General features: G+C 33.4%; 1 protein-coding gene across 1 annotated transcript in view; it reads right to left on the bottom strand.

Moving 5' to 3' along the window:
* The window catches only part of MYO3A (myosin IIIA), a 216,293-nt gene that overhangs the window by 173,481 nt on the left and 26,847 nt on the right, over window positions 1-15,965 (bottom strand). The window contains exons 3-4 of the mRNA XM_052001420.1: window positions 10,145-10,249; window positions 7,839-7,938 (exon numbers count right to left, since the gene is read on the bottom strand). Of these exons, the coding sequence (XP_051857380.1) occupies window positions 7,839-7,938; window positions 10,145-10,249 (205 nt within the window). The remainder of the gene's footprint in view (window positions 1-7,838; window positions 7,939-10,144; window positions 10,250-15,965) is intronic.

The following is a 15,965-nucleotide window of genomic DNA, read 5'->3' as shown; positions in this document are numbered from 1 at the left end:
CATGCAATAAAATATATGAAAATAATGTAAAAAAGTATCACTAATAAAAGCAAAAAATGTAAACAGATTTTAGTAGAGGCTACAACAATGTTTCCATAAAAATGATCAAGCTGGATTTAAGGATTTTTTACATTGGCAGGACAAAATTAATCATAGAGACAACAGGACCTTAGATTTTATTTAGCCTGATGAGAAATTCTACCAAGTACAGTTGACATCTCTGCAATTTATAATCTTGGAAGGCAGTGTGGAGAAAGCTGAGGGGTTAAACGACATGTGCAAAACAAAAACACCCCAAAATATATAAAATCAGATAGTTATCTCAGTCCTTTCATTGTAAATTAATACTATTTCAATAATGTTTTCTTTGATATTTTCAAATACTTAATTTTGATAACTGTTTAAAAATAGGATTAAAGGCTAAAATATTTTAAATCTCCAGGGATAGATGCAACATTTGAATAGACAGGCAAACATAGTTTTAAATGTAATGGCATATTCTGGAAACATGGCATCAGAATGATTAGTCTGGCAGAACAAGTCATCGGATATAGGGTGACTCTTTTTGAGTAATGCTTTGAGCAAACTATGAGTCAAAGAGAATCACAGGTGCCAGTGTCTATAATTAGCTGCTGAAGCTTTAGGGAAAGAAGGGAAACAGCAACACATGTTAGAAAATCCAAATTATTCACTGATCTTTTCAGTCATGTTCCTTCCTGGTCATCCCACAGTTGAATCCTATCTGGGTATCAGAGTCCATGCTGTGGAGGAATTGTCATTTAGCATTATAGCTCTCAGTTCTGGGGTCCTACTGATCTGTGTGGGGAAATGCATTTGCACATACACACACATACAGATACACACATTACAGGAAAGAACAATTAGCACAAAAGTCAGTTATTGTACTTTTATGTTTCTATTGTTAAAACTAACCATTTGTTTTACATGTTATAAGAAAGAGGGAAGACATTAAAAAAGGAGCACTCAGAGAGAGGGAGGTAGGAAAGTCAGGTTATGTAATCATTTTTTAAACTTTTTAGATATTGAAAAAATTACTATGTATCTGTAAGCTTTGTTTAAAAAAACATTAGTTTTTTATAGATCAATTTTCTTTAAGAATAAATTTCTGGGGAAAAAGGGATTATCATTTGCAAAAAAGATTCTTCACTTTTCAAAAGGATTTGCATCAGCCATATTCTACTTTTGTGACCTTAGAGCAACCATTTTCTCTTTCTGTGCTTCAGTTTCCTCACCTGTGAAAAGGAGATTGGACTAGACGATCTCTGATTTCTTCCAGTAGTATAAATTTGTGATACCACTAACATAGGTTGATGTAGGATTCTTTAAAATATCCATACCATACCATATTATTTATGATCAAAACATTATGTAACTAACTTTTCAGGAACACATCTACTTTCATATCAATATAAATAATATCATTTTATGTAGATTTATTAGGGAGACTCACTTTCTTGAGTTCAAATCTAGCCTCACTCACTTATTAGCTGTGTGACCCTAGACAAGTCACTTAATCCTGTTTGCCTTAGTTCCCTCCTATGCACAATGAGCTGAAGAAGGAAATGGCAACCACTCCAGTATCTTTGCCCAGAAAATGCCAAACAAGATCACAAAGAGTAGGACATAATTGAACAATAATCATATCATGTATCATAAAAGAGAGGAAAGGACCCACATGTGCAAAGATATTTATAGCCAGCAAGGAATTGGAAATTGAATAGATGTTCATCAATTGGGGGATGGCTGAATAAGTTATGGTATGTGAATGTAATGGAACATTATTGTTCTCTAAGAAATGATGAGCAGTGCATTTTTGTTTTTCTTCCCAGATTATTTATATCTTCTGAATTCAATTCTCCCTGTGCAACAAGAAAACTGTTCGGTTCTGCACACATATATTGTATCCAGGATATACTGTAACTTATTCAACATGTAAAGGACTGCTTGCCATCTGGGGGAGGGGGTGGAGGGAGGGAAGGGAAAAATCGGAACAGAAGTGAATGCAAGGGATAATGCTGTAAAAATTACCCTAGCATAAGTTTTATCAATAAAAAGTTATTTAAAAAAAAAGAAATGATGAGCAGGCTGATTTCAGGAAAAAAACTCAGAAAGACTTAAAAGAACTGATGCTGAGTGAAATGAGCAGAACCAAGAGAATATTGTATATAGTAACAGCAAATTAATGTGATAATCAACTGTGATACATTTGGCTCTTCTCAGCAATGTGGTGATTCAAGACAATTTCAATAGATTTGGGATGGAAAATCTGTATCCAGAGAGAGAACTATAGAGACTGAATGTGGATTGAAGCATAGTATTTTCACCTTTTTTGTTTATTTGTTTTTTCTTCCTTGTGATTTTCCCCAACTACTTGCTAGCTTGAGGAGGGGGAAGGTAAGAAAGAAAGGGACAAAAATTTGGAACACAAAATATTACAAAAATAAATGTTGGAAACTGTATTTTGAAAAATAACATACTACTGAGGAGGAAAAAAATCATGTTATGGAGAGACTCATTCTGCAGCATATATTGACATTTTAACACTTGCTTTGATGTGTGTCCAGATATTTTAAAAACATTTTATCATGTAAACAGACATAGGATTTGAGGTTTCTTTAGAATAAGAACATTTTGGGATGAGAACTCCCTCTATGTGATTTAGTAGATAAATCCTAGATGTTACTTGAACCAAATAAGAAGTTAAATAACTTTCTTTGGATCACATAGTGAGCAAGTAACAGAAAAAAGATTTGAGCACAGACCTTTTTGACTCTTATGTGACTCTGTCTCACTGTATTCAAGTATATCTTACTAAATGAACAAAAACACTCAGATGGATTAAAATCTACATTTATTAAGGAAGAATTAATACTAAAATTAGGCTTTGCTAAAGTTTAGCAAATAAAAATTAAATCCTTGAATACCTTGACTCAGAATATAACGCCTAGCACATCAGTTTGGATGGAGTGTACATAGATACTTCGATGAAATTATAACGCTGTACAGTAGAATTCAATTTTGGAAAATGCTCATTTTGGGAGACTTGAAAAACAGATCATCAGCTGGAGTTCCAAAGAGAACTTTTAAAAGCAATGAGTCAACTTATTCATTGCTCAGCTTAATGTGATGACTGAGCTATAAATGACTTGGCTTAGAAGAAGATAAATACCACTTTCCATAAGAACTGATTTTGTATTCTTAATGAAACATCAACTTTGGTTATTGGATAGGAAAGTTTAAGGACCTAGAAGTTTTAAAATTTTACTTTCAAAAGAGTGTGTCCCTTCTCCTTAGTGCTCAATACATGACATTATTACATCAAAGCAATGTTCTGCAATGTCCTTGAGACCTGTTATGTTTCATATCATCACCAATTAAAAACAACAAAAAATGGAGCTGTTGGAGTTTTATGCTATTCAATAGAAGCAGCAAATGATATCATGCCATTTCAGAAGTGAAGTTCACAATAGCTGCTTATATGGGTCTGGGCATAATTGGACTAAAAAGCAGAGGCAACAGCAGTATGATACAGGGGGAAAGCACTGGTCTTGGTATCAGGAAGATTTGGTTTTGAATTCTGGCTCATACACCAATGAGTGGGGTGACTCTGAAAAAGTGAATTAGCCTCTGTTTTTTATTTCTAAAATTAAGGTGTTAGATTAGATGCTCATAACTCTTCCAGATTTAAACCTAACATCCTATTACTCTATAATAATAACTGATACTTGTTTTATAGCACTTTAAGGTTTTCAAAGTGCTTTACATTTGTAATCTTTGCTATGATAATCCAATAAAGAAGGGTTATTATTGCCTCCATTTTATACATAAACTAAGAAAGAAAGAGCTTAAGGAACTTGTCCAGAGTCATGCAGCTAGTAAATATCCAAGGCAGGATTTGAACTTTCTGACTATAAGTCCAGAGCTATCTTCACCATACTATCTAGCTGCCTATTGTAGGAAAGTAAAATGGACTTATAATTTAGTAAGAAAAAACTTAGATGAGAATTTTAAGTGCTAACACAGGAAGAGACAATATATTCATTTTTAAAAATCAATAAAACATTTATATTCAAGTTTTCCTTCACCCCCTTCCAGTTTAGCTTTGAGTTAGAGAGGAATAAAGCTAGAGAGCTGATAAAAATCAGATTTATAAGGGTGTCAGAGTACAGGGTCAATCCAAAATACTAGTACTATGAGTCAGAAGTGCCCCAAAAGTGGTAAACCTTAAAATGTTGCTAACTGTGGGTTGCCAAATGAGCAAAAAATGGGACAAGTGAAAATGGGGCGTGTAATGATAAGGTGAAGGCAAAATTAAGGGAGTGCTCTGGCTTGAAAGAGAACAGTGATGATCACAGATTTAGAGTGGAAAGGGACTTTAACAGCCATCCAGTCCAAGCCCTCTGTTTCACAGTTGAGGAAATGCAGTTCAGAGAAGTAAGTGACATGCTTCTAAGGCAGAATTTGAGCCCAAATCCTCTGATTATAAATGTAGAAGATTTTCCATCATAGTGTACTGTTTTTTGTGATGGCAGAGAAGCAGAGGGTAAGACAAGAGAGAAAAGACAGAGAGGGAATGAGCTGGAGGTTGTACTTTTGATGATGGAGCTTTTATTGGGGATGACCAATCTCTTCATTAACTGTTTAAAGGCTAATGTGAAGAGGACATCCTAAAAAACTAAAGAGCGGAACAATAGAATTTAATTTCACTCTCCTTGCAGATAGCATGAAACTGCTTAGACAGTGGTCACTCTTATCATTCCCATGCACTCCTCTCCCAAATAATGGGTAAAACCATATAAGTTCTAAATGTAGCACAAAGCAAAAGGGTTTCTAATTCATTTAATTTTTTTTTCAGACATCTCATTGTACTTGTGATGACCAAGTGTGAAACATGAAGTAGGAAACACACATTTTTAATTAAAATGTTTTATAATATTGACATATTCTCAATCAATTCTACATTCATCTTATGATTGCCATAATTTCTAAACTATATGTGTTTGACATAAATTTGACATATATACACATGCATATTTATGTATATACAAACACATATATATGTGCCTATACATATGCACATACTTTTAGAAAGTAAATAGATGTGAAGAATCATTTGAGATGATTTCAAAATTTGTAACTTTGAAATAAATACTTTATTTAGTTTTTATTCATTCATTTATTATTGATTGATTGATTTTTAAAAATTTACATTTCCTTAGCTTATGGTGGCTAACTTATAGGTCTGATCACACTGTTGACTGAGCTTGGACCAGCTCCATTTTTTGGCCTTGGCTGCTTTGCCCTTCCTTATCCAGCTTTGTGTTATCTAGTTCCTTGAGGATCACCATATCGGTGCTGCACTTAGTGCAGACTGGCCTTAGCTCTAGCGTAGCTTATTATTCCTGCACTCAAGGAAACCATCAGATCCATCAGTAGCAGGGATTAAAAGTGTGCACTTCCACTACATGTGATCTAAGTTGGTTTTATTGTAGCATTAACTTTTTTTCTCAGAGCTCAGTAGCTCAAATCTTTATTAATTTTGCCCCATAAATTAGTTTGTGCAATTAGACCTCATGTTGTGGAATTGCAGTTTCCCTGAAAAATTTATTATAGGGTGAATCAAATCCTTGTTTACCATTGATTGAAATCATAAAGTTGAGACTATGTACCTGGAAATATAGTATGTTTGAAAGAGCTATGGATGAAAGGTCAGAGAAGACCTGGAATTAAACCCTGATATTTTGTGACTCTGGTTAATGGCCAGAATAAAATGTTGATAATAGTGATAGTGTGCTATAATTCTAAGAATTCAAGGCTTGCAGTTAGAAATCCTGTGTTTAGGTCCTGGTTTCTAATCTCTGAGCTTTCTTTAACAATAACATTTCCCCAGCTGTAAAATGGAACAATAACACTACTGGTTGATTGTGAGGACAAACATGAAAATGCATTTAAAACATTTTTCTAACCTTAATGCTCTTAAAATTTTTTTTATTAGTAATTAGAAAACAAAAAGAGAAAGTATACGATAGGTACGAATAAGTTTAAAGTAGGTGAAGTGGATAGAATATCAAGGCTATGATGAGGGACATTCATCTTCCTGAGTTGAAATCTAGCCTGGGGTATTTGCTAGCTACACAATCATATTTCTGTATGCCTCCGTTTTTTTTTTTTTCTGTAAAATGAGCTGGAGAAGGAAATGACAAATCATTCCACTATCTCACCCAAGAAAACCCCAAAGGGGTCATGAAGAGTTGGACATGAATGAAATGACTGACCAGCAATAATCACAACAAGCTTAAAGGAGATGAAAATTAATGGTTGAAAAAAAAGATTACAGAGGATTTACAATTAAGTGTGCTACCTAACTTCAGACAAAGAAATGATGACTCAAGATTTCAAGTAAAACATTCATTTTTAGACATGGATAATATGGGAATTTTTGCTTGGCTATGCATATCTATTAGGAGAGTTGTATTTTTGTTTTCCTTTGAAAATGAAGACAGATATACTTTAGGGAGCTTCCAACTTTTCTAGCCCAATCCCTCTACCCAGACAATCTGGACCATCAGCATATGCTACTTTCCAACGATGATCATCAATTTTCCTTATGAGCAGCCATTATTAGAAGGCATGGAATGAGAATAATTTTATCTTTGTGTTGATAGAAATAGATTTGATTCATATATGAATCCATAAGAATAAATATACAACAAATAACTATGTACAAACAAGTTATACAGGATAAAAAATAGTGTTTAGATATATGCAGGATAGTAGAGTAGGGTAATTGTAGAGAAGGTACTAGCAATGGAGTTAGAGAGAGTGAGGAAGGTCTGTTGCAGAAACTAGGATTTGATCCATTAAGAAGACCATTTCACTAAACTGGTCTATATTCAACTAAGTCAAGTTTTTTTTTTTTTTTTTTTTTACCTTTTTACCTTTCAGAAAAATCTTACCTCCCTCACACTTGGGTCTTATCTTGAAGTTATCCCAAATATCACACATTAACTTGAAAGCAGGAAATATGGGTATACCTTCATTTTGAACTTCCAATAGCAGTAATTCCTATATAGTGAGTAGTAACTCATTTTAATTTTTCTCTACCCTCCAGGAGATGAATTTCATGCTCAAATTAGCAACTTTTCCTGAGTTGGGAGAGTTCATAAACCCCCATGATCTTTCCACGCTTTCTATTTGTTCTCTCAGAGCAGTTGGGCCAAGTTACTCAAATTATCCCAGGGATGGTTACAAAAGAGTTATCAAAGGGAGAAAGAAAGGATGAGCTGGCATCTTTTAGTTTGTATAGGGGAAGATTTGTATTACCCTTACTACAATATTATCATTAAAGTTACAGGAACTCATCTTTTCTAGGAATATTTTCTTCACTTAAAAAAAAAGGAATTTTTTTTCCTTTTTTTTTTTTTGTCTCAAAGTAAGCTTTGAGGAAGGAGTGAACTTTATTCTCCTCTGTTTTCAAAGCATGAAAGTTAAAAGTTCTGGGAAAAAATAACCCTCAAATCCTTACAACATTCTGGATGGTTTTTTTCTGCCACCCAATCTTACAAATACCTTGCTGTTTACTGAAATATGAGAAAAAATGGTTTCAAATGTGTAAAAGTCCTTCAAGTGTTGAATATTAAAAGTCATATTAGAATTTATTTCATGTTCTTGCCATTTTGATTCATATATTTATATTTTAAGTAAATCCAGAAGAATATTTTCTGCATATATTTTAAGAGAAAAGAAATATAAGAGGTAATCCCATCATCACCCTCTCTGTTTTCCTCCCCCACAAAGAAAGGAGCCTTCCAACATACCAAAATCCACTAGCTTAACTCCGCCTTCAGTGGTCAAGAGGATATTATTTCCTTTCACATCCCTGTGGATAGTATTGTTGTTGTGCAAATGCTGCAGCCCCTGAGGGAAAATATTTAAGATTTTTGTTGAACTTATTATTCAATTTAATATAAAATGTTAATTCTATCTGTGAAATCTCAATTTCTTTTTCAAATATACTGTAATACGCTTATCACAAGAAATAGTTCACTTAAAATGCATAAATTTCAGTTTCAACTAGAAGTAGATACCCTTATCAGGATCACCAGATCATATAAAGTCATTATTTTAGTGTCTGAAGGGATCTTAAGGACTATGGAGTCTAATTCTCTCATTTTATATATAAGGAAATTGAGTCTGAGAAAGTCACGCAGCAGGATTCCAGCAGGATTCAAATTCAGATCCTTTCAGACTCTAAAAGTTACATTATCTCTACTCAATATATGTCTTTTGTCCTCTCTAAATATTTTATTTCCCCAAAATATAAGTATTAATCTTGTTGAGAAGATCTTGTATAAACAATTATACAATTATTATTGACATATATTAATTAATGACAAAACAGAAATTTAAAAAAGCCATGTTCTAGAATCATCAAAAAGGTAATAAATTTAAATAGATGTTCATCTTTGAGTAACATAAACACGACAGCTTGTCTTTCTGTCAAGAAGGAATCATGAAGAGTCAGCCACAACTGAAACAACTGAATAACAATAATTCTAATATCTTCAAATAGATAAATTATATTTTTAAAAGAAAGTTCTAGGAAAAACATGATATTCTGAATAGAAAGAATGATATAATGGAATGAACACTGAATTTAGTGTCAGAAGATCATTTGAATCCTGATTGTCATTTATCTAAATCCTTTGTGCCTTAATTTCCTCTTATAAAATGGAGATATTAACAATTACTCACAAAGTTGCTGAGCAAGATGCTTTGTAAACCATAGAATATTATGAAAATGTCAGTTATATAAATGTCAGCTAAATATATACATTTGGTGCTACTGACCTACCATTATTAGATTCTTTAAGATAGAGTCTTTGGATTTTGTACAAGCCATTTATATTCTCTTGCTTCATCCCCTCTTTGATTACTATGGATTAGGAAAGCAGGCTGTGGCCATTCAACAGTGATCAGCTAATTCACTGAAGATCTTGTCTTCATTAGCATTATCCTAAATTAATGTAATAACCAGACACTGACATACAGTATATGACCTTCTAAGTTACTCACAGCATCATGGCAGTGGTGGACTGTTTGACTCTTTGCTTTGATGCTTAAGTAGTCTTAGATACTGCATGACAGATACCATGGTTAGGGAATAGCACCTCTTATATAATATTCTCTGATTGCAAATATACAGATGGAGAAAGTGGACATTAAAACTCGGTTCAGAATCTCAATGTGTTGCCATATCTCCCTAAGTATATACAATCAATGGTATAAAGCGTCAAGGGAATTGGAAGAGGCAATAGCACCAGGAACTGTCCTTGGTAAAACCTAGGGTTTATATTTAGGAGGTATGGAGGGGATTTCTAGTGGAAAAGAACAGCTCACTCATACTATGAATATTTAATAGGATCATAAGATCAGAAATTTATAATTAGGAGGCACCTGGTAGGACCTTTAGTTCAACTCCCTCTCCATTAGATTTTTAGTTCTTTGCAAGCAGAAATTGTTTTTTTTTTTTTTTTTTGCTTCCATTTGTTCTTCTAGAGATTATCACAGTGCCTCTGCACAAAATGTTGTTCTTCAATCATTTTTTAGTTGTAACTAATTCTCCATGACCCCATTTTCTTGGCAAAGATACTGGGGTATTTGCCCTTTCCTTTTCCAGCTCATTTTACAGATGAGGAAACTGAGGCAAAAAGGATTCAGTGACTTACCCAGGGTCACACAACTAGTAAGTGAGACTGGATTTGAACCCAGGAAGATGAGTCTTCCTGACTCCAGGCTTGGCACTCTCTCCCTGTAGTGCCACCTAGCTGCCCCAGTACAGAGTAGACACTAAATAAATGCTTACTGACTTGACCAGAAATAAGGTGTAGAGTCAAGATTTGAACCTAGTTCCTCTGATTCCAAATCCAGCATACTTTCCACTGCACCATGCTGCAGCATTATTTACTAAAGTAATAACATGTACTGTTTCTAATAATTGAAGCCTTCACAGTTTTATTTAAACTAATTATACTTAATTTTATTAACCATTAATTTCATTTAAAAAGTAATTCACACTTAAATTAGTGATATATAGAAAGTTCATATGCACCATTATCCTTACCATTAGTGCTTCATGTAAAATGTAAGCAATTAAAAGTTCACTCATTCTTTCTCCTCTCTTCAAAAGTCCTTTCACAAGATCAGTCACTGATCCTCCATTGCATAGCTACCAAAAAAAAAGCCCACTAATAGTTAAAAGTTGGAATTAAAAGGAGGAATGTTGTCACTCAGTTTTTCTATAAGATTCTGCTGAACAATAAAAAGTGACTTTTCCATTTGCTAAAATTGCTTTCAAGTTTTATCTCTGATTTTTTAAAAGTTGCTAAAGAAAAGAAATGGGACACAATGAAAACAGCAACCTATACTTGTCTTTAATTTCTCTGTTACAAGAACATAGGCTTCCAAACTGTCACTTAGAGATATGAATTTGTTTTTAAGGAGGCTCTCTAGAGGTACTGGCCAACTTCTTAAAGTCTAGGATTAGTACAATGGCTTCACAAATTATTCCTACACTTTCAGGCTCTAAAATTTAGACTCACCATTATTTTGGATTTTATAATTAAATTCAACATAGCAAGTGAAATAATTACATAAATGTCAGTATATGTTTATCAGTTTAAAAATCATCCTCTTTTAACTTTGATGAAAGCTTGAGGACAAGTAAAGATTACAAATAGCATTTTTAAGAAACACAAATTTTATAAAATTTCTATAAATTTGTATAAAATTAAAAAATTAACAAAATATTAATGATCACTGTTGTCATCTTGTATGGAAGAAAGAGGATGAACCTTAGAATTTTGAGATCTCACAGAATGTTTTAATTTTTATCTACTCAAGATTTCATCTGAATCATACAAGAAATTATGGCGCTCCTTAGACTATCCAAATACCTTTCTTTATTCTTGTCCTGGCACTCAAGCCTCTCTATGATGTTCCAGAAATGTACTTTTCTAATCTACAGGATCTCCAGTCTTTCTTGTTTTCCTTCACCTACTCTATTATGCTAATTCAAACATTATCCCTTAAACATGTCTCATGCTTACTCACCTCTGTATCTCTGTTCATGTTATTCCCCATGCCTAATGTTGTTCAGTCACTTCAGTCACATCTGAATCTTAGTGACCCCATTTGGGGTTTTTTTGACAAAGATGCTGGAATGGTTGGCCATCTCCTCCAGCTCATTTTTCAGGTAATAAAACTGAGACAAATAGGATGAAGTGATTTGCAAAGTGTTTTTTATACAGCTAATAAGTATCTGAGGCTGGACTTGAACTCAGGAAGATCAGTCTTGATGATTCCAAGCTCAGTGTTCTAACCATTGAGCAACTTAGTTGCTCAGATCTAGAATACTTTTGGTCATTTACGCCTACTGACAATCTACCTACCATTTAATACCTAGTTCAGGAGCCACTTGCCTTTATGAAACCATATTGATACAACTGGCTAAAAAAGATCTCCCCCTTTTCAGATCTCATAGCACTCATCTCATACACTTGCCATGTGATTGAATGAATGAAATAATCATTTATTAAATGCTTAGTGTATGTTACATGTTATACATTACCACTAGATTTTGAAATGAAAGGGCTCATTTTGATTTATTCTTATGTCTCCCCTATCACCCTACCCTGAAAATTGCACATAGATGGGGTTTACAAGTTTGTTGAATAAATTTCCAAGGCCTATTTTTCATAATAAAAATGAAGAGGGAAATCAAACATAGGCCTAATCTTTCTACAAGGTATTAGAGAGGTCAGTTCTGACCTTTAGGGCAATTCAAACCAAAGCTGACAGTTTAATATTCATAAGATACCTTCCTTCAGTTGGCAGTAGGACATGCTGCCCTGAATTTCAAGATAAGCCTTTTCCTCTGCTGCAGGAATGTTAATAGGGATGAAAAAAGAATCACAAAAGTCTCAGTCTCTCAGAGAGATGCCTAACTCAAATGGGTCAAGGATCCCAAAATATTCAAGAAGGGATCATAAAGATTTTGTGTGAAAGATTCCTAGTGAAGGGGCTTTCATCATACGTTGAGACAGCTGATTCCATTTTCCAAGAGCTTTAATTGTTAGAAAGATCTTCCTTATATCAAATCCAAATTTTCCTTCTTGGTAACTTCTATCATTTCATGTTTTGTTTTCTGGAGCCAAATAGAACAATCAAGTCCCTCTTCCATGTGGTTTCTTCCATGTACTTCTGCTTAATAATGTCCTTAAATGTAACAGTACTGTTAGTTAGTGATTATAGTACTCCATATATCATTTGAAAAGTAAGATATAGCAAGCTACCCAATTAATCCTGAACATGATATGGCTCCCTATGAAGCTCAAGATCACATTAATTTCTTGGCTATCATATCACACTGCTGACACACATAGGATTTTAGCCCATGAAAATTCCCAGATAATTTCCAATATGCTATATCTCTATCATCTTATATTTGTGGAAGTTATTTTTTGTATTCTCTTATAACTTTACATTCATCCCATTTATGTATAAATTTATTCAATTCAGTTCAGCATTATAACTGGTCAAAATCTGTTTAGACTCATTATCTGATGCATTAACTGTCCTTCTTAGATTTTTTATTGGTAAATTTGTCAACTTCATCAACTCTGTTTTTAACCAAGTCATTGGATAAAATTCTTAAATAGCAGAGTCACATACAAATTTACAGTACAGACTGTATTTTTCCAAATTGACAATGAAGCATTAACGACTGTTCTTTGTCTAGCCATTCAACCAGTTCTGAATTTACCTATCATATTATTGTCTCTCAATTTTGTCTAGCATATTAGTTTAAAAATTTTAGTTTTGCTAAAAACTAGACAAATTATATCTATAGATTTTCCTGACCTATTAGTTTAGTAACATTATCATGAAAAAGTAATGAAGTTTATCTGATTTGTCTTTCTTTGAAAGATCACACTGACAGAAACTCAAAAACCACATCCAACTATTATTTCAGTACTTTGGGATATGATTTACCTTGTGACAAACTCATCGAGATCAGATTTTTTTTATACTCTCTATTTGGGCATCAACACTTTATTAAATATTTTTGTTCTCTCTCATATGGAGGATTTGGAGTTGTTGGGAAGTAGTATTGTATAGGGAGTTAGACTGTACAGAGATTTAAATGTGAGGATCAAGATAGATTTTATGTTTTTATCCTAAAGATAACTGGGAGTCACTGAATATATTCTAAGTAGAGGATAGACATGAACAGATCTGTATTTTTAAAATAATTTGGCAGAAAAGAATAAAAGCAAGAAGAAAAATTAATAGGCTATTGTGATATTCCAGGTGATAGGTCATGAAAGCCTGAATTTGGAGAATGGTCATGGGAATGAACAGAATGATATGATGATAAATAGTAGGGATGTAAAAACTATAAGATATGATTGATTAGGATGATAAAGGAGAGGAAAGAGTCAAGAATGGCTCCACAAACCTAGTACAAGTACAGTAGTTCCCTTGCAGAAATAGGAAAGTTTAGAAGATGGTGGGTTATGTCAAGATTGAAGTTCCCATGGGATATCCAAGCAGATATGTTCAGAAAATACTTGTTCATGCAGGGCTGGAATTCCAGAAATTCGGCTTGATTGTATAGATAAGAAAGTCAACTGTATAGAGGTGATATTTGAATACAAAGAACTTTATGAAAACACCAAGATAGAAAGAGTAAAAAAAAGAGGCGCTGGACAGAGTTTCAGGGACAGCCACAATTAGAAATGAGAACAACATTGGGTTGATGATTCAACAAGAGATAATGAGACAGAGTGAGTAGGGGGAAGTGGAAAAACCAAAGGGAAAAAAGTGTCAGATAATACCTCAAAGGAGATGTTGGGCAATGCTGTCAGGTACTGCAGAAGGATGAAAAAAGACGAAGATTGAGAAAAGGACACTAGATTTAACTTTTAAGAGGTTTTTAGTAACTTTGGAGAGAGCTGTTTCATTCAAGAGGTAGCATTAAAAGTCAGACTATGAGAGATAGAAACATGAACACATGGTGAAGAAATGGAAGCAAGAAGAGAAAATGAATTCTTTTTCTGGCCTTTGGCTGTGAAAGGAATGAAAAAAAGGATAATAATTTGAAGGTAGGATAGATCAAGATAAATTGCTGTTTTTTTAAGGACTAAGGAGTCAGGCATATTTGTGGGTGGTGGAGAGGAAGCCAATAGGTAAGAAGAAATAGAAAATAAAGAAAGAAAGGAAGTGATTGAGGGAGTAAATTCCTAGAGGAGACAGGAAGATATGGAACCAAGGGCAAAGTTTTAGAGTCTTTTTTTGGGTAATTTTTAGTGTAGTTTTATAATTTCTAATATTAGGAGCACAGAAATTCTTTTTTCCTTGTATTCTTCAACTCCCTAATTTTTGATTGGTATGGCATTAGTTTAAAAGTAAAATGAACTACTAGAAAAAGAAAATAGAGCTCATAAAAATTGAGAAAGAATAAGATGCCTTAGCCCATCTCTATGGTATGACTTTAAGAGAGTCAGTGCTGCTTAAAAATGAGTTGGAAGACTCATTTCAAATCCAATTTTATTTTCTTCTGGAAACAACTCATTTATTTGTGACAACTTAGTGTCAGGTAAAAGCCAAATAACATGAGTTTCTATTTATTTCATTTAATGAATTTCAGGCTTTGTTTAATCTGCTGATTTGTCAGTCAATGATATTTAAGATATGTTTAAGATGCCTGTTGTTGCTAAATCTCAGAGGTACAAGTTATCGCAAAAACTATCTAATCCAATTTGCAGCTGATCTGGAATCTTTTCTTCTCTTATAAACTAATCATATTGTGGAAAGGGTTTAAAATCACAACAAAGAAGAATACAAGATGAACTCATTATGATACAAAGTGTCCCCAAAGTCTTAGGGCAATTTTAAGTTTTAGTTGCCTATGAAGCTCATGATAAAAAAACTTTAAGGAACTATTCAAATTATGTTGGTCATAGAGATATATGCCACCTAAAGTCTTACCAGCCAATATTTCACAGTAATGAAAGCCCAATGTAATGTAGTAGAACCATATGAAACATGATTTAGTCAATCAATTAATGACCATTTACAAAGTGCCTATAGTATGCTAAGCATTAGGGAATTCAAAGGCAAAAATTAAAATCTTTGCCCTTAATGAACTTGCCTCATATTGGTCCAAGGATCCATTTATATTATTATTCTTAAAGAATTAACAGTTCCTGAGAACACTGTTTCATCAAGTACTCTCTTTTCAAAGAACCGATTACTAATATAGGTGGGACTTGTCTTGAACTTTGTACCCAATACTAGTTGAAATTAGTAAACTATTAGTTATGCCTTGGAAATCTAGTTATGCAGAATTTTTCACTATAGTAATATTTGTAGCCAAAAATATATGCCTGTGATGCTTAATAAAAAATATTTAGGTGGTCACTTAGGGACACTTAAGGAGAAAAATATTTCCAGGAGAGATAAACTTTGAGTCAGACTATAATTTTACATTCTTTTGCATACCAATAGAAAGGAAACTCACTGAGATTAGGTGTGATTTGAAAAGTGAAGATCATCCCTGCATTCTCCCCCCAACACATACACACACATTCCAGCAAAAAATGTAAAAAGTCATTTAAACAATGCTTTTCAAATCTTAAAAAGTTTTTAAAAATCATAACTTTGTGAAAAAGAATCCTAGAAATATTGAAGAATGCACACACAATCCACAAACAAAATCACCATAGATTCTCAAGATTTAATAGGGCATAAACTTATAACAGGTAGGTGGTGCTAGGTGGAACTCTAAGCCTGGAGCCATGAAGACTCATCTGCCTGAGTTTAATATGACCTCAGACACATATTAACTATATAACCCTGTTTGACTCAGTTTCCTCATCTGT

This window comes from Antechinus flavipes, chromosome 5 (genome assembly GCF_016432865.1).
Source record: "Antechinus flavipes isolate AdamAnt ecotype Samford, QLD, Australia chromosome 5, AdamAnt_v2, whole genome shotgun sequence".
NCBI classification, from domain to species: Eukaryota; Metazoa; Chordata; class Mammalia; order Dasyuromorphia; family Dasyuridae; genus Antechinus; species Antechinus flavipes.
The sequence above is the reverse complement of the archived record's forward strand: the minus strand, read 5'-3'. Positions and strand labels throughout refer to the sequence as shown.